Below are 22373 nucleotides of genomic sequence, written 5' to 3'. Positions count from 1 at the left end.
CACACACAATCTGAAAGTTTTTGGGTACCTCAATCACCAGCGATCTGATATGGGAGACACACTCATCTCATCAATTGAGCTCACCGGAAAATGTTCTTCTTCAGACTGCTCAGAGAGATGAACAGCTCCTTGAAAGTTCACACCAAGTTCTACAGAGCCACCATTAAGAGTGCCCTGACCTCCTCCATCACTGTGTGGTACCCCACAGACTAGAACACCGATGCAAACAATTAGGCCACTCACAGGGCAGGACAAAGCAGCAGCCCCCCCCCCCCCCCCCCCCGGCCACCCCTTACTGGAACTGCTTCTCTTTGGTGTAGTTTGGATCAGTCAGTCTTGGATCAGTCAGTCTTGAGCAGAACTCAGTTTTTGAAACTCAGTTTTTAAAATATCTGCCCACAGTATTCAATTTTCAATTCAATTCAATTCAATTTTATTTGTATAGCGCCAAATCACAACAGAAGTTGTCTCAGGACACTTTCCATATAGAGCTGGTACAGACCAAGCTCTTTTATCTACAAAGAAACCAACAATTCCCCCATGAGCAAGCACTTGGCGACAGTGGCGAGGAAAAACTTCCTTTTAACAGGCAGAAACCTTGAGCAGAACCAGACTTTGGGTGGGCGGCCATCTGCCTCAACCGGTTGGGTGAGGGAGGAAGAGCAAGAGAGGGAGAGTGAGACAGACAGACAGACAGACAGACAGACAGACAGAAATGCAGTCAGAGAGAGAGAGAGAGAGAGAGAGAGACAGAGAGACGGAGAGACGGACATGCAATCACAGTAACAGTGACAGTGGATGTAATAATAGCAGTAGCAGCTGCAGTGGATGTCAGGCAGGGCCAAGGCAGGAGACGCAGCTGCAATCCACAATCCAGATTCAGCCACTGTCCATGGGAACCTGCAAGACGACAAAGCACAGAGACTCCGGGGAAGGAGCTAAGTTAGTAACACACCGTGGTAGGACATGAAAGCATGCGGATGGAGAGGGACAGAAGGACAGAGGAGCTTGGTGTATCTTTGGATGTCCCCCGACAGTCTAATCCTATAGCAGCATAACTAGGGGCTGCTCCAGGACAAGCCTGAGCCAGACCTAACTATAAGCTTTATCAAAAAGGAAAGTTTTAAGCCTACTCTTAAATGTAGAGACAGTGTCTGCCTCCTGGACAAAGACTGGAAGATGGTTCCACAGGAGAGGAGCTTGATAGCTAAATGCTCTGACTCCTGTTCTGCTTTTTGAGACTTTAGGAACCATAAGTAGACCTGCATTCTGGGAATGCAGTGTTTGAGTAGGGCAATAAGGTACTATGAGCTCTTTAAGATAAGAAGGTGCCTGGCCATTTATGGCTTTGTAAGTAAGGAGGAGAATTTTAAACTCTATTCTAAACTTTACAGGGAGCCAGTGCAAAGTGGCGAGTATTGGAGAAATATGATCTCTCTTCCTGGTTTTTGTCAGAACACGTGCTGCAGCATTCTGGAGCAACTGGAGAATATTCAGCAACGAATTTGGGCAGCCTGATAGTAAGGAATTGCAATAATCCAGCCTGGAAGTTACGAATGCATGGACTAGTTTTTCTGCATCACTTTGAGACAAAATATGCCTGATTTTTGCGATATTACGTAGGTGAAAAAAGGCAGTCCTTGAAATTTGTTTTACATGGGAGTGAAAGGACATGTCTTGGTCAAAGATAACTCCCAGATTCTTTACAGTGGTGCTGGAGGCCAGCGCAATGCCATCCATAGCTGCTATGTCATCAGAAAGTGAATTTCTAAGATGTTTAGGGCCTACTACTATAACTTCAGTTTTGTCCGAGTTTAGCATCAAAAAATTGCAGGTCATCCAGGTCTTTATGTCATGAAGACATGCTTGTAGTCTAGTTAACTGACTGGTTTCTTCCGGCTTCATTGATAAATATAGCTGGGTATCATCTGCATAGCAATGAAAATTTATTGAGTGCTTCCTGATAATCTTACCTAAAGGAAGCATATATAAGATGAATAGAATTGGTCCAAGCACAGAACCCTGCAGAACTCCATAGCTGCCTTTAGTGAGCACAGAGGAGTCATCATTAACGCGTACAAACTGAGAGCGAGTAGTAGGATTTAAACCAGCTTAGCGCAGTTCCCTTAATGCCAATGAAATGTTCCAGTGTCTGCAATAGGATGCCATGGTCAATGGTGTCAAATGCAGCACTAAGATCCAATAAGACTAGTACAGAGACAAATCCTTTATCAGATGCAATTAGAAGGTCATTTGTAACTTTAACCAGTGCTGTCTCTGTGCTATAATGCACTCTAAATCCTGACTGGAAATCCTCGAATAAACTATTATTGTTTAGAAAGTCACACAGCTGATTGGCAACTGCTTTCTCAAGAGTTTTTGAGAGAAAGGGAAGGTTGGATATCGGTCTATAGTTGGCTAAAACCCCTGGATCAAGAGTAGGCTTTTTCAGTAGCGGTTTTATCACAGCTATTTTAAAGGACTGTGGTACGTAGCCTGTTGATAAAGAGAGATTGATCATGTCTAATACTGAAGAGTCAATTAGAGGTAATACTTCTTTAAACAGCTTAGTCGGGATAGGATCTAAAATACAGGTAGATGATTTTGATGATGAAATTATTGAAATTAGTTGGTGAAGGTCAACAGGAGTAAAACAGTCTAAGACTGCGACAGACTGAGCAACAGTTTCTACGGTTTCTGTGTTTGAAGACAAAACAGTACCTGTTGACGGCAGGAGCCGATGAATTCTGTCTCTAATAGTTAGAATTTTATCATTAAAGAAGCTCATGAAGTCATTACTGTTCAGAGCTAAAGGAATACATGGTTCAATAGAATTATGGCTCTCTGTCAGCCTGGCTACAGTGCTGAAGAGAAACCTGGGATTGTTCTTATTTTCCTCTATTAGTGTAGAGTAATAGGCTGCCCTGGCACTGCGGAGGGCTTTCCTGTATATTTTAAGACTGTCTTGCCAGGCGGACCGAAATTCTTCCAAATTGGTAGAACGCCATTTCCTTTCTATTTTCCGTGAAGTTTGCTTTAATTTGCGGGTTTGAGGAGTATACCATGGAGCTAACCTCCTCTGTTTAATTTTCTTCTTTTTTAGGGGAGCAACAGAGTCAAGTGTCATACGCAACGATCCTGTAGCACTATCAACCAGGTAGTCAATCTGGGAGGGACTAAGGTTAGCATAAGACTCCTCTGTTGTATTGAGACATGGCATTGAATTAAATGCTGATGGGATCATATCCTTAAATTTAGCTACAGCACTATCAGACAGGAGTCTGGTATAAGAATTTTTGCCTACTGGCTGGTAGTCTGGTAATATGAATTCGAAAGTTATTAAATGATGGTCTGATAAAAGAGGATTCTGTGAGGAGACTATTAAGTCTTCGATTTCAAAGCCATATGTCAGAACAAGGTCAAGGGTGTGGTTCAAACAGTGAGTCGGTTCATGTACATTCTGGCGGAAGCCAACTGAGTCTAATACTGATATAAACGCAGTGCTAAGGCTGTCATTATCAACGTCGACATGTACATTAAAGTTACCTACAATAATTACTTTATCTGCTTCAAGGACTAAACTTGATAGAAACTCCGAGAACTCAACACACATTTGTCCAACTGTGCATCTACTTATTCGCCATGATGCACTGACGTGATATCAACACTACGTGTGTTATTTCCTTTATTTCTTAAAAAAGTAATTGCTTAAAGTTTGGACTGACATGCCCAATATTTTAGGATAGTTTCTCATAATTCACTTAATTAGGTGCTACCTTTTGATGTTTTGTTAATATGGCTCTTTGTTCTGAAATTTCTATTTTAAGCCCAATTTGTACAACCAAGTGTCCATCTCACACCTGTTCTGGGAATTACGGAGGACAGCTCACACTGCATCCCTCCCTGATCCGAAATTTCCTTGACACTGGGTGGTGCTGTATCACAGCCCCCAAGCCCTCCACAATCACAAATCACTGCAAACTGCACCATTCCCCAGTCCCACCATTATAATGTGTCATGCATGACATTTCAGTGTTGTTAGTTATCTGAAGACTAAAGTACATGTGAAATGTTGTTAGATGGTACTGTGAAGCTGTGGTTTACAATCTGTCAAGGACATTATGAAAGTCTTGCACCAACATGTAATTGTCACTCTAATACGATGGAATTATTGTCTGTATTTCACAAAATTTCAAATATGTGAATTGACTAATTCATGTGTCCCTATCACTATCAATTAGCGGAATCGTCTTAGATTCAGAAAATGTAGACAAAGTAATTAGAGACCTTAAATATCTGTAGCAAATTCCATGGCATTCCTGCCAATGGTCATCAAGATATCTCACTGAAAACCAAAAATGTCAACATCATGGTCCTCAAAGGAAAATTCATTGGGATTCATCCTTTGTGGACCTTAAATATTTTTACAAAACGGCACAAATACAGAAATACATTAAATAGATGTTGAGATCTGAAGTGCTGGACCTACCAAGCAACTAGTTGACACTGTCATCCCTGCAACCATGCCATCACTGTGGCTCAGAAGTCTCTCTTAATTAGGTTAGACAGTGAACCGTTCTTGATGACAACTGTTTGCCTTTTGAAGAACCTTTAAACTTGTGAGCAGAAAGGGCTTCCCAGAGGTTAAAATTAGAGAAAATACAACAGCTTCACACTTTGCTCATCTTTGTTATCTCAAATTATGTTGTTGAAGGTGGCAGAGGAGCTGATGACTTTGGCATATGAGAATGGAATCAATCTTTTTGACACAGCGGAAGTGTATCATGCTGGAAAGTAAGTATGGCTCCCTTTATACTAGTCCATCAATGTCTCTCACATCTAGACAAACTCAAGATGCGACTTGTTTTATTCTTAGCCAAATAAATCTTGCTGGCCAACTAACAAACCTGGCATCAACACAAAATGCAACTAATAACACAAAGTAGGGAAGTCTGACCACAAGGTCGAGAAAATGTGTGGTTGACTCAAGAGACTTTGTCGAAGTCTAAAAAATATATTTAGGCAACCACACCACATGTGCAACAAGTGGAAAAAATAGCTATAAATTAATAGCTAACTTAACTCAGCTGACTCATATCAAATTTTCTTACGGCAACATCTCATGCACATAGCTGAACAGATATCCTTCTCTCCCAACTCTCAAAGAATAATTCCTTTAAACAGGCTCTCCATTTCACTGAACAGTCGAGGCAGAACCACATTACTCTCCGGGTTGTCTAATTCTTTCTCGGCTAATGCAGGCTAATGACAAAATGTTACAACTACAGTAAAAACAAACATTATATATGACAGTGGAAATGGTTAACAACACGGAGTGCAATCACACTATATGGCAAGTAGTTGAAACTGTCTACTGTATGAAAAAAAAGACCTTTTGACATGTTTAATATTTGACTTGCTGTATTGTCTGCCAGGAAAAATGCAGATGGTCTAATTCAATTCACAGCAATCTGCTATGACACATTGCACGTATTTTTCAAAGATTATTGAGAGATAAATAGTTGTCATCAGTATTTCTTTGAAATGTATAAACTTATATAACTGAATAGCAATTATATATCGTGCTTATATCCTTGAATAGTTCAGCGGTGGTTGACAGTATACTTTGACCATATGACTGCTTAAAAAAAACTATGACTGTGGCTTTGAATTATTAGCTAGTATTAGTTTGCAAACTGTATGAATTTAATTTGAGAAAGAAGTAAAATTCCAGATCTTTACTCTTTACTGTTGTTAAAATGTAATAAAGACATAGAAGACATTGCCTTGAAGAATAGGGAGCTTATGATCTACAGAATGCACAAATTCTTATAAAAAAGTGTTTTGAAAGAGAACATTCAGAATCAGAAATCAGAATCAGAAAGCCTTTATTAGTCCCCCGGAGGGGAAATTTCATTTCGGTTACATCCCATCCAAGAAACATGAAAAGAACAATGACACATAACATGTGGAGTACAGGAACAGGAGAACTGTGGGTCTGCACAATCCAGCAATCAGCGCCCCGTTTACTTAGATAAGAAAAAGGAGAACAAGAGGGAGGAAGAGGCAAAAAAAAAGCAAATCCCAAACTAGACTCCTGTGTGTGTGTGTGTGTGTGTGTGTGTGTGTGTGTGTGTGTGTGTGTGTGTGTGTGTGTGTGTGTGTGTGTGTGTGTGTGTGTGTGTGGGTGGGGTGGGGGGTGGGGGGGGCAAAGTGTGGGATTAGGAAAAAAACACCTCAGCACACAAGCAACATAATAAAACATTGCAACAAAACCCATTGTCTCTTCCGTCTGATGACGAAGACACAGCCGTAACCATGGAGACGACCTCGGAGAGTTCTGATCCAGAAACAAAGTTCACGGGAGTAGAGGATGTTGATGAAGATAACAATTTGTTTAGGTTAGGCCAACACTGCAATTTTCGTCTGCCTTGAGTCTTTCTGAGTCTCCCGGTGGCTGTAATTTAAATATATCCAAATTCGGTGGTCAATTTGATCCAAGCCAAGCTGAAAACTTCTCCAAGTTGGAATCCACCCTGTGAAGGAGTTCAGAATTCGCATCCAGCCTACGATTTTGATTAAGAATCGCATCCAGTTTGCGACCGATCTCACTTATTGCTTGAGTCTGAGTGTTGACAGCCCTGCACATTCCCTCAACCATGATGGGCAGCCTCTTGGTAGCCAAGTGTCCTGCCATCAACTTCCAAACTTTGCGATAAATCAGGAAGCTGCTAACTCCAGACAGCAGAAAGCCTGTTATCATAAATCCAAATGTGTAGATATCTTCAACATCCTCAACGGAAAGGATCGACAGGCACACGATCCTCCACCTCTCCCAGGAGTCCATCGTGTATCCGGCTGCAAGCGTTCCGTCAGGGCAGGAGGGCTCACCTTGACCCAGTCTCTTTGTCGAGAAAATTTGATCGATTGCATTGAGAGACCAGCTAATCAAATCCATGATTTTGGGTTTTCGGAGAGAATGCAGAGAGAGGCTCCAATAGATCAGACACAGACAGCACAAGACAAAGAACAGCAGCAGGGCAGATAAGGGCAGGGAGGGAGCAAGAGAAAAAGCGTCCACCTTCGTTGAGAGCCAGAAGAGATTCAAAGACCAAAACCACACAGATATTGGCCTGAAATTAAGAAATTTGGTCCGGTTGAAAAGAAACTTTTTCTAGCAATAGGACAGATTTTGAAGAAAGATATTACAAAGAAGTATATTTGATGGAAAATATCATAAGGAGCCGCATATCAAAGGGGGAATAGTGTGTAAATATGCTCAATAAGGATCTCACTCAGTGAAGTTCAATAGGAACTGAAAAAATGCCAAGGTAAATATTAATGTCACTCAAATTCTTTGACATTTTATGCAAACTATTTAAACATGCTTTGAATCTGCAAAAGTATAATCTATGTTGCTCAAGTCCACTATAAACCCAATACTAAATATCCACAGTGAGGACCCAAAGATGCAATTAAATTACAGAGGTATCAGCCTAATGAGGTGCATTCTATGTGAGGCTCCATGTTGTGTGGAGAGGCAAGGCCTGCTTGTGAAGAGCATAATAGGTTTCATGAAAATGATATTTCTGTGCTGTCTATAGTCACAACAAATAGAATTAGTAAATATGATCAAACAATATTAGCAACAGGATAATTAAGCTTTTTTTTAGCCTAATTTTAGACCAATTGAATATGGGGTACATTGATGTTTCTATAGGGGTCTACAGGCCCTCCACAGTGATCTCGCAGCATGTGTGAGATTAAATTAGCATTACACAAACTGCTTTTCAACTTCATCAGTTCTGAAACAATGTGATGTTTTGTCCTCCACATTGTTTGCAATTTACATAAATGATTTTGCAAAAGAAATGAAAGCTATAAATGTCAGATAATATGTGGAAAGCAAATGATAAGTATTATTTTGCATACAGATGACTTTGTCATTTGAAGAAAAACTGTAACAAATGCTCTAACAAATGTCGGCACTACTGAAGAGTGTAAAGAATGGAGACAGTTCATCAACAAAAACAAAACTGAAATAATTCAATTTAAAAATTCTTCTACTCGTGGCACTTACTAGTTTAAAGTAGTTTAAAGTATGTTGGTGGGGAGGAAGCTTTGGGAGGACTTCGGAAGATAAGATAACACTAAACCCTAAATTAATGTAGGGTGTTATAGGCAGCAGCAATAGTATCAGGAATATAAAAGGAGACTTAGGAGGGACTAAAATAGAGTATAAAAATGCCCTTAGGCGTGAGTGTGAGCGTGAATGGTTGTTTGTGTATATATGTTGCCCTGCGATCGACTGGCGAACGGTCCATGGTGTACTCTGCCTCTCGCCTCTCACAGTGAGGTCAATAAGTATTTGATCACTCTGTGATTTTGCAATTTCTCCCACTTAGAAATCATGGAGGGGTCTAAAATTTTCATCATAGGTGCATTTCCACTGTGAGAAACAGAATCTAAAAAAAAAAAAAATCCAGAAATCACATTGTATGATTTTTTTTTAAATTTATTTGTATATTACAGTGTCAAATAAGTATTTGATCACTTGAGTCAAACAATTTTAATATTTGGTACAGAAACCTTTGTTAACAATTACAGAGGTCAAACGGTTCCTGTAGTTCTTGACCAGGTTTGCACACACTGCAGCAGGCATTTTGGCCCACTCCTCCATACAGATCTTCTCTAGATCTGTCAGGTTTTGGGGCTGTTGCTGAGCAACACAGAGTTTCAGCTCCCTCCAAAGATTTTCTATTGGATTTAAGTCTGGAGACTGACTAGGCCACTCCAGAACCTTGATATGCTTCTTACGGAGCCACTCCTTGGTTTTCCTGGCTGTGTGCTTTGGGTCGTTGTCATGTTGAAAGACCCAGCCACGACCCATCTTCAACGCTCTGATTGAGAGAAGGAGGTTTTTGCCCAATATCTCATAGTACATGGCCCCGTTCATCCTCTTCTTAATACAGTGCAGTCGTCCTGTCCCCTGTGCAGAAAAACACCCCCAGAGCATGATGCTTCCACCCCCATGCTTCACTGTAGGTATAGTGTTCTTGGGATGATACTCCTCCTTCTTCCTCCTCCAAACACGGCGAATGGAGTTAAGATCAAGAAGTTCTATTTTGGTCTCATCTGACCACATGACTTTCTCCCATGACTCCTCTGGATCATCCAGATGGTCATTGGCAAACTTCAGACGGGTCTTGACATGGGCTGACTTCAGCAAGGGAACCCTCCGTGCGCTGCATGATTTTAAACCATGACGTCTTAGTGTATTACTGATAGTAGCCTTGGAAACGGTGGTCCCAGCTCTCTTCAGGTCATTGACCAGCTCCTCCCGTGTAGTCCTGGGCTGATTCTTCACTTTCCTTAGCATCACTGATACCCCACGAGGTGAGATCTTGCGTGGGGCCCCAGTCCGAGGGACATTGACAGTCATCATTAACTTCTTCCATTTTCTGACAATTGCTCCAACAGTTGTTCTTTTCTCACCAAGCTGCTTGGCAATTGCCCCGTAGCCCTTTCCAGCTTTGTGAAGGTCTACAATTTTGTTTCTTGTGTCTTTTGACAGCTCTTTGGTTTTGCCCATGTTGGTAGTTAGACTTTTGACTGATTGTGGGGTGCACAGGTACCTTTATGAAAGCTAACAACCTCACACAGCTGCTACTAAATTAGAATCATGAGCAGAGTGGAGTTGGACTATTTAAAAGCAGCATAGTAGGTCTTTTGCAGGTCAGAAATCTGTCTGATAAGCAAGTGATCAAATACTTATTTGACATAGTAATATACAAATAAATTGTTTAAAAAATATCATACAATGTGATTTCTGGATTTTTTTTTTTTTTAGATTCTGTCTCTCACAGTGGAAATGCACCTACTACGAAAATTTTAGACCCCTCCATGATGTCTAAGTGGGAGAACTTGCAAAATCACAGGGTGATCAAATACTAATTGATCTCACTGTATATATATACCGTGAGATCAAATTGAAATATATATATATATATATATATATATATATATATATATATACATACATACATACACATTAGTGCTGTCAATCGATTAAAATATTTAATCGCGATTATTCGCATAAATGTCATAGTTAACTCGCGATTAATCGCAAATTAATCGCACATTTTTATCTATTCTAAATGTCCCATTAATTATCATTTTAATACTGTTATCAAGATGGAAAATTGAATAGGCTTGCTTTGTGCAAATGTTTTTTATTGAAAACAATGTGTAGTGTTATATTTCACACTAACATTCTCACTTTGAGCAGTCATTCACATTTGAATGAATCAAATCTCACACAATTTAACACTGTCAATAAACAGATGACAAAAATAAATACTTGGTTTCAAAAAAGCCCCTTCAACAACCCTTTCTAAGGGATCAAAACAGGGTGATACAAGATAAAATTAAAGTGCACATCATTGTAAACTAGGACTCAGGCTATAGTGCAGTTAAACCATGGCTTAAACTTTCCTTTCTTAAGTTTCCTTTGAACATACAAGCAGTCAGACTATAATGCTCTTCTGTTTATTCACCAGAGGCTTATCAACCCAGCCTCTTATTTTTCTCCAGAAAGAATGAACATTACTTGGCTATGGCTGCAGTAAGCTTGTTTTTAGTTGCGGTATCCATATGCCTCTGTCCAAACTTTGGTCTTGTCAGTCGACCCATCTGGCAACTTTTTGAAACTAAACTTTCTATTCAGAATCTTGTGCGCATCCATTTCGGCGTTTCACGCTTGACATCCGCCTACACTTTCACAGCTAGCGAGCAGGCGAGACCAAAACATGCGTGGGGCGTGCCTATTGTTTTGTTTCCGGTTTACATTCGGATCCTATAGTTTTTGTAACGTTACTAGCAGTGGCCACAGCTTATAAAAAAACTACAAGTTCACTAGGTCACAAAGAACGTTAATCGCACGATAAAGAAAATGATGCTGTTAAAATTGATTTGCGTTAACGCCTTAATAACGCGATATTTTTGACAGCACTAATGTATATATATATATATATATGTGTGTATGTGTGTGTATGAAATAACACAAACAATTGCAGAGAGCAAAATCATATGGATACGGCAACTAAGATCAAGCTTACTGCAGCCATCGCCAAGTAATGTTCATTCTTTCTGGAGAGAAATAAGAGGCTGGGTTGGCTCTGGTGAATAAATAGAAGAGCATTATAGTCTGACTGCTTGTATGTTCAAAGGAAATTTAAGAAAGGAAAGTTTAAGCCATGGGGCTTTTTTGTAACCAAGTTTTTTTTTTTTTTTTTTGGTCATTTTTTTATTGACAGTGTTAAATTGTGTGAGATTTGATTCAAATATGAATGACTACTCAAAGTGAGAATGTTAAAATAATATATAACACTACACGTTGCTGTTTTCAATAAAAAACATTTGCACAAAGCAAGCCTATCCACTTTTCCATGTTGATAACAGTATTAAAATGATAATTAATGGGACATTTAGAATAGATAAAAATGTGCGATTAATTTGCATTAACGCGAGTTAACTATGACATTCATGAGATTAATCGCAATTAAATATTTTAATCGATTGAAAGCACTAAATATTGCACAAGATATTGCAGGGATGTAATGGATGATGAAATATAAAAACACACAAGAGTGCAAAACAGTGGACACAGTAAGTATGCAAACACAGTGCTACATCATCATCACTGGTAAAAGTAAAAACTTGATATGTTCAAGCTTGTGTGTATCCTGTGCCTGATTACTATGTTCGGGTACTTATATCTCAATTAGGGGAAACAAGTGAATGAAGTAAAGACAATGGTTTATTATACAGATGATATGAGAGATATCATCTGAGACAACTTCTGTTGTGATTTGGCGCTATACAAATAAATAAAATTGAAATTGAAATTGAAATATGTGTAATTAACATAGCCAGTCTTTGACAGTGAGATTTTACAGGAAATTTTTTTGTAATTGAGGGGTGTGTGCCCTGAACAGCAGCCATTTAAGTTGCCCATGGAGTCCAATTGTTTGAGTCCTATTTTTAGTACTCCTTTATTGTGGCCAGCCTAAGCACACCTCTGCAATTATCATGCTGTCTAATCAGTATCTTGATATGCCACACCTGTGAGGTGGGATGGATTATCTTGGCAAAGGAGAAGTGCTCACTAACACAGATTTAGACAGATTTGTGAACAATTTTTGAGAGAAATGTTTTTTTTGTGTATGTAGAAAATGTTTTAGATCTTTGAGTTCAACTCATTAAAAATGGGAGCAAAAACAAAAGTGTTGCGTTTATATTATTGTTCAGTGTATATTAACACTATAGGCAGTCTGATATGTAACTCAATATGTAATTTTTTATAGTTTGTTTCCATTTTAAAAATACTACTGAGTCAATTAATAATACCCAATTTTCCAGAAACAATACTACAATTGATGAAACAGATGACAATGTGGCACAATGTAAGTTTTTCCATCCATTTCATTAGAAAATAGGGTCATTTGTCATAGGGCCTGTAATAAATCAACTCCTTAATCAGCAAAACAGAGAATGAATCTGCTCTCTCCTTGACACAATATCCATTGAAGTGATTGTCAAAGTAAAGAGTCCACTCTGCAAGTCAAAATGAAAGCTTTATCATCATTTATAATGATATTCTGAAAACTGGAATTTTCCACACAACCAATCTGATATTCTTTTCCATAGTTCTTCACAAACACTTCACCGTATGCATTCATAGAAAAAAAAAACAAAAAAACAAACAAAACAACAACAACAAAAAAAACAATTACAATCTTACCTCCTTCCAAGCTATAGTGTCAATAGTTTCCCTCTTCACTGGACCAAACTCAAATCTCTGAAAATTTAAATTCTCCCAGGGCTAGCTGTCTGTGGTGCTGTTTAACTAATGCTTCTGTGATATGTTGATATTCTTCACAGATCTTTTAAAAACATTGGGCTCTATTTTCATCCCCGCCACTAGAGGGGCGCAGGTTGTGCACTCCGCGCAGTGGTATTTTTGTGCAGCGCAGACGGGCACGCAGCGCTCTTGGTATTTTGGTAAACCGAGGCGCACAGAGGTGCGCCAGGATGGGCGTTGCGGTGCAGTAGGGGGAGGTGTCGGCATAATCAGCCGGCGGATTTAGATTTTCGGTCCATTTTGGTCCACGCCGGTGGCGTAAAAGTGCGCTGAAGGCTCGCCACCCTAGACCTGGTCAACTCTTGCTGCTTGCTTGCTGGGCAAGTGGATTTTCAGAAACTGGCGGAGTTGTGCGCCCATGTCACAAATACCTCACAGGCAGGTTTCCGCAGTGTCTGGCATTGCACTGTGATCAATAATTAGCAACAGACACAATTCAATGCAACTATCTGAGTCAGCACATACAGTCAGACCTAAATTTATATATTTTGATCCGTCTCTCATCTGACCACATCGCAAGCGCGTTCGGCACGCGTAAAGGTCACTTAACCTGACTGAGTGTACACAGGTGAAACAGGGGTGTCTGGTGATCTGTGACTCAAATTGCCTGGTGACAGACGTGTATGCCAATGACTCGCTCATCCTGACGAATTCTAGCATTCCATCCATCCCTAGCGTTTCAGGGGGACACCCGACTGGATGGGTGGTTGCTAGGTGATAACGGCTTTCCACTGAAAATGTGGTTGATGACGCCATATGTCACACCTTCAACAAGACAGCAGCATGGTTTTAACAGTGTTTTCAGTAGTGCTCGGTCAGTCATCGAACGCACATTTGGGGTTCTCAAAATACGTTTTAGATGTCTGGACCAAACAGGTGGTTCATTAACATACAGCCCTCAGAGTGTTGGTGCATTCGTCATGGCATGTTGCGTTTTACACAACATGGCTGTACGACGTGGATGTCACTCTGAACTCACAGAGGACACACTAAGGGACTTAAGATGGAGAGAGGCTGAACTGCATGTGCCGTGTCAACTGGGAGAGCAGCAGAGCGCCTCGCCGCCCAGCTTTTTCATTGAGTATTTGCAGTTACATCAGTTCAGAAAACATCTGACGATCAATAACTTTCCACACTAAACAGACAGTATTGAAATAAATTTTGCCAGGCCGTAGATTCGGCCACTGCGGACCTGATTTTGCGGCACGCCTCCGCCGCACCGGTGGTGGAATCGAAAATAGAGCCTTGTAACTCATCCTTACTTGTCAAATAAAATCTACGGATATATGTCGCACTGAAGAATTCAACAAAACCAAAAGTGCATGTAACCTGTTACTTGTACAACAGAACTGAGCAATGGTGAGTCTGAGAAAGGCACCTCAATTCCCTGTGTTTTGGGTGTTTTAAGATCATTAACGACAGGCTTTAGAATTTCATCAAATTACAAGCAACACCCGATGTTTTGCAACTTCTATTTTGAGTGTCCACACTGTCAGCATTAATGAATAAAGTGCTTCCTAAAACCTGAATAAGTGCAAAATGAACATCCCGGCTGCCTTCATTTCAAATATAATGTCTTTCCAGGATATAAACCGTAGTAGAGTCTTAAATGCTGACAAAGCAAGGCAGAACTTCTGTGGTGTGCCTTACAGATGGAACAAATAAACCTATTTGTATTGTAGGGGAATCACTTCATAAACCTCTCAGTTAATGTTGCATTCGTTAATAAAATAGGGGCACCAACCTTCCTCAGCTCAGAAGGATTTTAATTATTTCTTGTAATGGTGGTTTAATTCAATTCAATTCAATTCAATTCAATTTTATTTGTATAGCGCCAAATCACAACAGAAGTTGTCTCAGGACACTTTCCATATAGAGCTGGTACAGACCAAGCTCTTTTATCTACAAAGAAACCAACAATTCCCCCATGAGCAAGCACTTGGCGACAGTGGCGAGGAAAAACTTCCTTTTAACAGGCAGAAACCTCAAGCAGAACCAGACTCTGGGTGGGCGGCCATCTGCCTCGACCGGTTGGGTGAGAGAGGAAGAGCAAGAGAGGGAGAGTGAGACAGACAGACAGACAGACAGACAGAAATGCAGTCAGAGAGAGAGAGAGAGAGACAGAGACAGAGACAGAGACAGAGACAGAGAGACAGACATGCAGTCACAGTAACAGTGAAAGTGGATGTAATAACAGCAGTAGCAGTTGCAGTGGATGTCAGGCAGGGCCAAGGCCGGAGATGCAGCTGAAATCCACAATCCAGATTCAGCCACTGTCCATGGGAACCTGCAAGACGACAAAGCACAGAGACTCCGGGGAAGGAGCTAAGTTAGTAACACGCCGTGGTAGGACATGAGAGCGTGCGGATGGAGAGAGACAGAAGGACAGAGGAGCTCGCTGTATCTTTGGATGTCCCCCGACAGTCTAATCCTACAGCAGCATAACTAGGGGCTGGTCCAGGACAAGCCTGAGCCAGCCCTAACTATAAGCTTTATCAAAAAGGAAAGTTTTAAGCCTACTCTTAAATGTAGAGACAGTGTCTGCCTCCCGGACAAAGACTGGAAGATGGTTCCACAGGAGAGGAGCTTGATAGCTAAATGCTCTGACTCCTGTTCTGCTTTTTGAGACTTTAGGAACCATAAGTAGACCTGCATTCTGGGAACGCAGTGTTCAAGTAGGGCAATAAGGTACTATGAGCTCTTTAAGATAAGAAGGTGCCTGGCCATTTATGGCTTTGTAAGTAAGGAGGAGAATTTTAAACTCTATTCTAAACTTTACAGCAGGGCTATTCAATTACTGGGGAACTGGGGCCAGTTCATGAAACTGAGGCCAAATAAGGGGCCAGAAAATTAGTAATCATGGTAACATATGAACAAATTTTAACAACATACTGAAGGAGTTAATATAGAATTTATTTTGTAAGTGCATGGCAACATGTGCATTGTGTTATATTAAGACACATAGGTCCAAGGCACTGTTAATTTCAAATAGCAACATCATGTTCAAAAATCAGAGCCATATCACACATATTTAATATTTCACTAGTTTGACTGACAGGCAAAATCAGAACTCCACCAACAATGATAAAACCAGTGAATAGAACAGCAAATAGAATAGAATTATAGCAACATATCACTGCATGCTATTTTATCAAGGCAAAGTATTTCAAATTGCATCACTCTGTTAAATGAATAAAATTCTAAATAACAGATATGGCACATGGACTGACAGACAAAGTAAACTTCAAATGCACCAACAAATACAAAACAAGACTACATACTATGCTACTGAACAGAATTATACCAACTAACAGTGCATGGTATTTTATCAAGCCAAAATGTTTCAAATTGCATCCAAAACTAATCACTTCATCCAGGTTAGTCCTGCTAAAACATGAGATCCTGAGATGAGATGATCAATTTAACAGTCCCTTAGTTGACCTTGCTTGACAATACCAATGTGAAACTCTTCCTCTGCTCCAACTACTCAGCCAAAAGCAGACACACTGATAAGGAGATTTGGTGAGGGCTTTTCATTCTTATCTGTCCAAAAATTGTACCAGACACCTCAATATTCAGTTCAGCTGAGCCATACCACATGAAGAAAAACATTAAGTGCATAATATGGCATTATGGGGTGAATAACATGTAAACTGCATCACACTGTTCAAAAATGAGTCCTCATTGCTGGCTTGACTAACATGCCTGTTACCTCATCCATCTAATGAGAGAAATGGCATTTTCTTGACTTAGCAAGAGCAGTGAAGTCAGGGGTATATGTTGTCAGAGCAATGCGCAAGCAGTGTTGCAAATGCTGGTCAGTGAGAGATATCCGATTGTGAGTTTTAATGGCATTCATGTGTGAGAATGACGATTCACAAGTGTATGTTGAGCCAAACATTGTAAGGAGAAAAAGTGCAAGACCCCTTGAGAGTGGAAATTTCTCTTGGCTGACTTCATGAGTCCAGAATTTTTCAAAACCTGCCTGCTGCAATGACTGTCGCAAGTCTTCTGATGACTGAATGTCAATGAGTTCCAGTTGTAAAGGTGCCTCGTCCAATGACGTGATCAGCTCCTTTGCTTTCATTGCAAAGTCTGCCTCAATGTTCACACAGAAAGGGTCCTTCACAAATCTCATCACTTCATGGGGGATGCTGAAATCATCAAACCTAGTGGCAAAGTTGTTTTTTAATGAGTCAATAAAACCTGACAACACTTTTGTGATTTGTAGGCCTGATTTCCTCAATGTGGGGAAGTGGAGCATCTTCCCTGGACAAAGATCAGCTGAGAAAAGTGAGAGCTTCCTTTGAAAAGCATGAAGTCTCTCCACAAGTTGCGTGACTGTTTTATCTCTGCCCTGCAGTTCCATGTTGAGTTGGTTCAAATGATGGAAAATATCGCTCAAAAAGCATACAGCAGCATTAAACTCGTTATTTTCCATCAGAGACAGGAACTTGCCAGCTTTTTTCAGCTTTGAATTCCGGAGAAACACCACAATCTCCTCTCTTAGTTCACAAAATCGTTTCAATGCGTTTCCTTTGCTAAGCCATCTAATGTCATTGTGAATGAGCAAATCTTTGTATTCAGCTGACATGTCAGTCAACAACTTGCGGAAAAGTCGGTGCTGTAAGCTGGAGGTACAGCGGATAAAGTTTATAATTGCCATGACGGAGTCCATGGTCTCTTTTAACTCACCACTTAGCTTGGCACACAGGAGGCTTTGGTGGATGAGGCAATGAACCGATCTCAGCTGCGGAGCCGCGGCTGCCATCCTCGCGGCGAGCCCCTGCTCCCTGCCCGCCATCGAGGGCGCACCATCCGTCACCAACATGTTAACGCGCGCCAAATCCAACTTGTTCTCTTCAAAAAATGAAGCAATTTTTGTGAATAAAATCTCACCGGTGGTGTGTCCTTCCATGGGAATTAATCCAAGCAGATCCTCACGAAAGCATTCCCCATCAAAAAATCGCACGTAGAGGCACAGCTGTGCAACATCGCTGTTATCCGTCGATTCGTCCACGGCCAAAGACATCACCTCCGCCTTCCTCAGCTTGTCCAAAAGCGTCTCGGAGACGTCCGATGCAAGGGCCTCCACTCTCCTCATATTTGACGTGTCAGATATTGGAATTAGCTTGATTGAATCGATTATGCTTTTTCGGGTTTTCTCATCTGTAACCACTTCCTCGATGGATGCCAGCATACACTCTTTGACAGTCTCTGAGTCTGTAAACGGCTTTTTCTTTTTGCCTAATATCCATGCCACCCTTAACGATGCAGCCGTTGCTCTCTCCTGATCCGTACAGGCCCGAAACGAGGTGCGACGTCTTTGCTCATAACAAGATGTAAGCCCTGATATCTTCTGGCTCCGAGCAGCAGAGCCCGGTGGGAAAGTAGCATCAAAGTTAGCATGTGTTGTCTTGAAATGCCTTCTCAAGTTGTACTCTTTACACACGGAGAGGCACTCGTTGCAGATTAGACACACAGGCTTCGCACTTACAGCAATAAACTCATATTTCTCTGTCCATGCACTGTTGAACTGCCTATTCTCTGAGTCAACTTTCGTTTTTTTAAAGTAGAGAGAGACATTTTGTCTTGTCAGTCGAGCTCCGTGCTTCGCTTGAAAGAAGAAACAAATTAAGAGCGCCTCCTTTGATTACGGGGTGCATACCGCCACTTACTATACCAGAGACTGCATGAGGCATAGCCATGAGCTGTATATGAAACTACCTGCATGTATTCCCTATAGTCTGCCCAAAGGGCCGGCAATTGAATAGCCCGGCTTTACAGGGAGCCAGTGCAAAGTGGCGAGTATTGGAGAAATATGATCTCGCTTCCTGGTTTTTGTCAGAACACGTGCTGCAGCATTCTGGAGCAACTGGAGAATATTCAGCAACGAATTTGGGCAGCCTGATAGTAAAGAATTGCAATAATCCAGCCTGGAAGTTACGAATGCATGGACTAATTTTTCTGCATCATTTTGAGACAAAATATGCCTGATTTTTGCGATATTACGTAGGTGAAAAAAGGCAGTCCTTGAAATTTGTTTTACATGGGAGTGAAAGGACATGTCTTGGTCAAAGATAACTCCCAGATTCTTTACAGTGGTGCTGGAGGCCAGCGCAATGCCATCCATAGCTGCTATGTCATCAGAAAGTGAATTTCTAAGATGTTTAGGGCCTACTACTATAATTTCAGTTTTGTCCGAGTTTAGCATCAGAAAATTGCAGGTCATCCAGGTCTTTATGTCATGAAGACATGCTTGTAGTCTAGTTAACTGACTGGTTTCTTCCGGTTTCATTGATAAATATAGCTGGGTATCATCTGCATAGCAATGAAAATTGAGTCGTCATTAACGCGTACAAACTGAGAGCGATCTGACAAGTAGGATTTAAACCAGCTTAGCGCAGTTCCCTTAATGCCAATGAAATGTTCCAATGTCTGCAATAGGATGCCATGGTCAATGGTGTCAAATGCAGCACTAAGATCCAGTAAGACTAGTACAGAGACAAATCCTTTATCAGATGCAATTAGAAGGTCATTTGTAACTTTAACCAGTGCTGTCTCTGTGCTATGATGCACTCTAAATCCTGACTGGAAATCCTCGAATAAACTATTATTGTTTAGAAAGTCGCACAGCTGATTGGCAACTGCTTTCTCAAGAGTTTTTGAGAGAAAGGGAAGGTTGGATATCGGTCTATAGTTGGCTAAAACCCCTGGATCAAGAGTAGGCTTTTTCAGTAGCGGTTTTATCACAGCTACTTTAAAGGACTGTGGTACGTAGCCTGTTGATAAAGAGAGATTGATCATGTCTAAAACTGAAGAGTCAATTAGAGGTAATACTTCTTTAAACAGCTTAGTCGGGATAGGATCTAAAATACAGGTAGATGATTTTGATGATGAAATTATTGAAATTAGTTGATGAGGGTCAACAGGAGTAAAACAGTCTAAAACTGCGACAGACTGAGTAACAGTTTCTACGATTTCTGCGTTTGAAGACAAAACAGTACCTGTTAACGACAGGAGTCGATGAATTCTGTCTCTAATAGTTAGAATTTTATCATTAAAGAAGCTCATGAAGTCATTACTGTTCAAATATCGAATTATGGCTCTCTGTCAGCCTGGCTACAGTGCTGAAGAGAAACCTGGGATTGTTCTTATTTTCCTCTATTAGTGCAGAGTAATAGGCTGCCCTGGCACTGTGGAGGGCTTTCCTGTATATTTTAAGACTGTCTTGCCAGGCGGACCGAAATTCTTCCAAATTGGTAGAACGCCATTTCCTTTCTATTTTCCGTGAAGTTTGCTTTAATTTGCGGGTTTGAGGAGTATACCATGGAGCTAACCTCCTCTGTTTAATTTTCTTCTTTTTTAGGGGAGCAACAGAGTCAAGTGTCATACGCAACAATCCTGTAGCACTATCAACCAGGAAGTCAATCTGGGAGGGACTAACGTTAGCATAAGACTCCTCTGTTGTATTGAGACATGGCATTGAATTAAATACTGATGGGATCATATCCTTAAATTTAGCTACAGCACTATCAGACAGGAGTCTGGTATAAGAATTTTTGCCTACTGGCTGGTAGTCTGGTAATATGAATTCGAAAGTTATTAAATGATGGTCTGATAAAAGAGGATTCTGTGAGGAGACTATTAAGTCTTTGATTTCAATGCCATATGTCAGAACAAGGTCGAGGGTGTGGTTAAAACAGTGAGTCGGTTCATGTACATTCTGGCGGAAGCCAACTGAGTCTAATACTGAGATAAACGCAGTGCTAAGGCTGTCATTATCAACGTCGACATGTACATTAAAGTCACCTACAATAATTACTTTATCTGCTTCAAGAACTAAACTTGATAGAAACTCCGAGAACTCAGCTATAAATTCGGAGTAAGGACCAGGAGAGCGGTATACTACAACAAATAAAAGTGGCTGCACTGTTTTCCATTTCTCATGAGAAAGAGTGAGAACAAGGCTTTCAAATGAGTTATAGTCGAGTTTAGGTTTAGGGTTGATCAAAAGGCTTGAGTCAAAAATGGCTGCAACTCCACCTCCTCTGCCGCTGCCTCGAGGAATGTGGGTATTAATATGGCTCGGAGGAGTAGCTTCATTTAGGCTCACATACTCTTCAGGACACAGCCAGGTTTCAGTCAGACAAAATAAATCAACATTATGGTCTGATATTAACTCATTTACTAGAACAGCTTTAGAGGACAGAGATCTGATGTTAAGGAGTCCACATTTAATTCTCCTATCTTGTTGTACTATTGCAGAGGTTGTTCTAATTTTAATTAGATTCTTATGTTTAACTCCTCTTCTCTGTACTTTTGGTTTACTTAGTTTACATGGTCGGGGGGCAGACACAGTCTCTATGGAGTGTTGGGTGGGTAACTGCTCTAATGGAGGCGCAGAGAAGCGTGTAGGACTGCAGCTCTGCCTCCTGGTCTCAACTCTGAGTTGTCAGGGGTTAGGTTCATAAATAAAATCGGTCAGATTTCTAGAGATGAGAGCTGCTCCCTCCAAAGTGGGATGGATGCTGTCTCTCCTAATCAGACCAGGTCTTCCCCAGAAAGTCTGCCAATTATCAATGAAGCCCACACCGTTTGCTGGACACCACCTCGACAGCCAGCGATTGAACGATGACATGCGGCTAAACATATCATCACTGGTCAGATTTGGCAGGGGTCCAGAGAAAACTACGGAGTCCGACATCGTTTTAGCATATGTACACACCGATTCCACATTAATTTTAGTGACCTCCGATTGGCGTAACCGGGTGTCATTACGACGTGAATAACAATCTTACGGTATTTACGCTTATCCTTAGCCAGCAGTTTCAAATTTGATTCGACGTCGCCCGCTCTGGCCCCCGGCAGGCATTTGACTATGGTCGCTGGTGTCGCTAACTTCACATTTCTCAAAATGGAGCTGCCAATAATCAGAGTTGGTTTCTCAGCGGGTGTGTCGCCGAGTGGGGAGAACCTGTCAGAAACATGAAGCGGTTGGTGGTGACCCGTGGGCTTCAGCTTGGGACTATGCTTCCTTCGAACAGTCACCCAGCCTCCCTGGTTTCCCGGCTGCTCGGGAGCTGTCGAGGGACGGCTAGCCGGAGCTGCACTTGGTCGGTCCACACCGACTACGGGGGCCTGGCTAACTATAGCTAATGGTTTTGTTTCCATGGTGCGGAGCCGAGCTTCCAATTCACTAAGAATTAATAAATTAATTAATAAACTACATTTATTACACGTACCAGTATCACTAAAGGAGGCAGAGGAGTAGCTAAACATGTGACACACCAAGCAGGAGAGAGCTGGAGAGGGACAGAGAGAAGCCATCGCTAGCTGCTAGGCTAAGTTGGTATAGCTAGCAGAGCAGACAAGCGCGTAGACAAATAAAATTGACGGTCGCTAAATAAACAGACTTATGGGTGCTTGAGCAGAACTAATGTTACTCTAG

The 22373-nt window shown here is 41.1% G+C and overlaps 1 protein-coding gene across 2 annotated transcripts in view; it reads left to right on the top strand.

Moving 5' to 3' along the window:
- LOC139334832 (voltage-gated potassium channel subunit beta-2-like) overlaps positions 1–22373 on the top strand; it is a 175270-nt gene that overhangs the window by 55801 nt on the left and 97096 nt on the right. For both annotated transcript variants that reach the window (XM_070968028.1, XM_070968029.1), the window contains exon 4: positions 4715–4794. In XM_070968028.1, the coding sequence (XP_070824129.1) occupies positions 4715–4794 (80 nt within the window). The remainder of the gene's footprint in view (positions 1–4714; positions 4795–22373) is intronic.

The sequence above is a fragment of the Chaetodon trifascialis genome, chromosome 8 (assembly GCF_039877785.1).
Source record: "Chaetodon trifascialis isolate fChaTrf1 chromosome 8, fChaTrf1.hap1, whole genome shotgun sequence".
In the NCBI taxonomy this organism is placed as follows: domain Eukaryota; kingdom Metazoa; phylum Chordata; class Actinopteri; order Chaetodontiformes; family Chaetodontidae; genus Chaetodon; species Chaetodon trifascialis.
The sequence above is the reverse complement of the archived record's forward strand: the minus strand, read 5'-3'. Positions and strand labels throughout refer to the sequence as shown.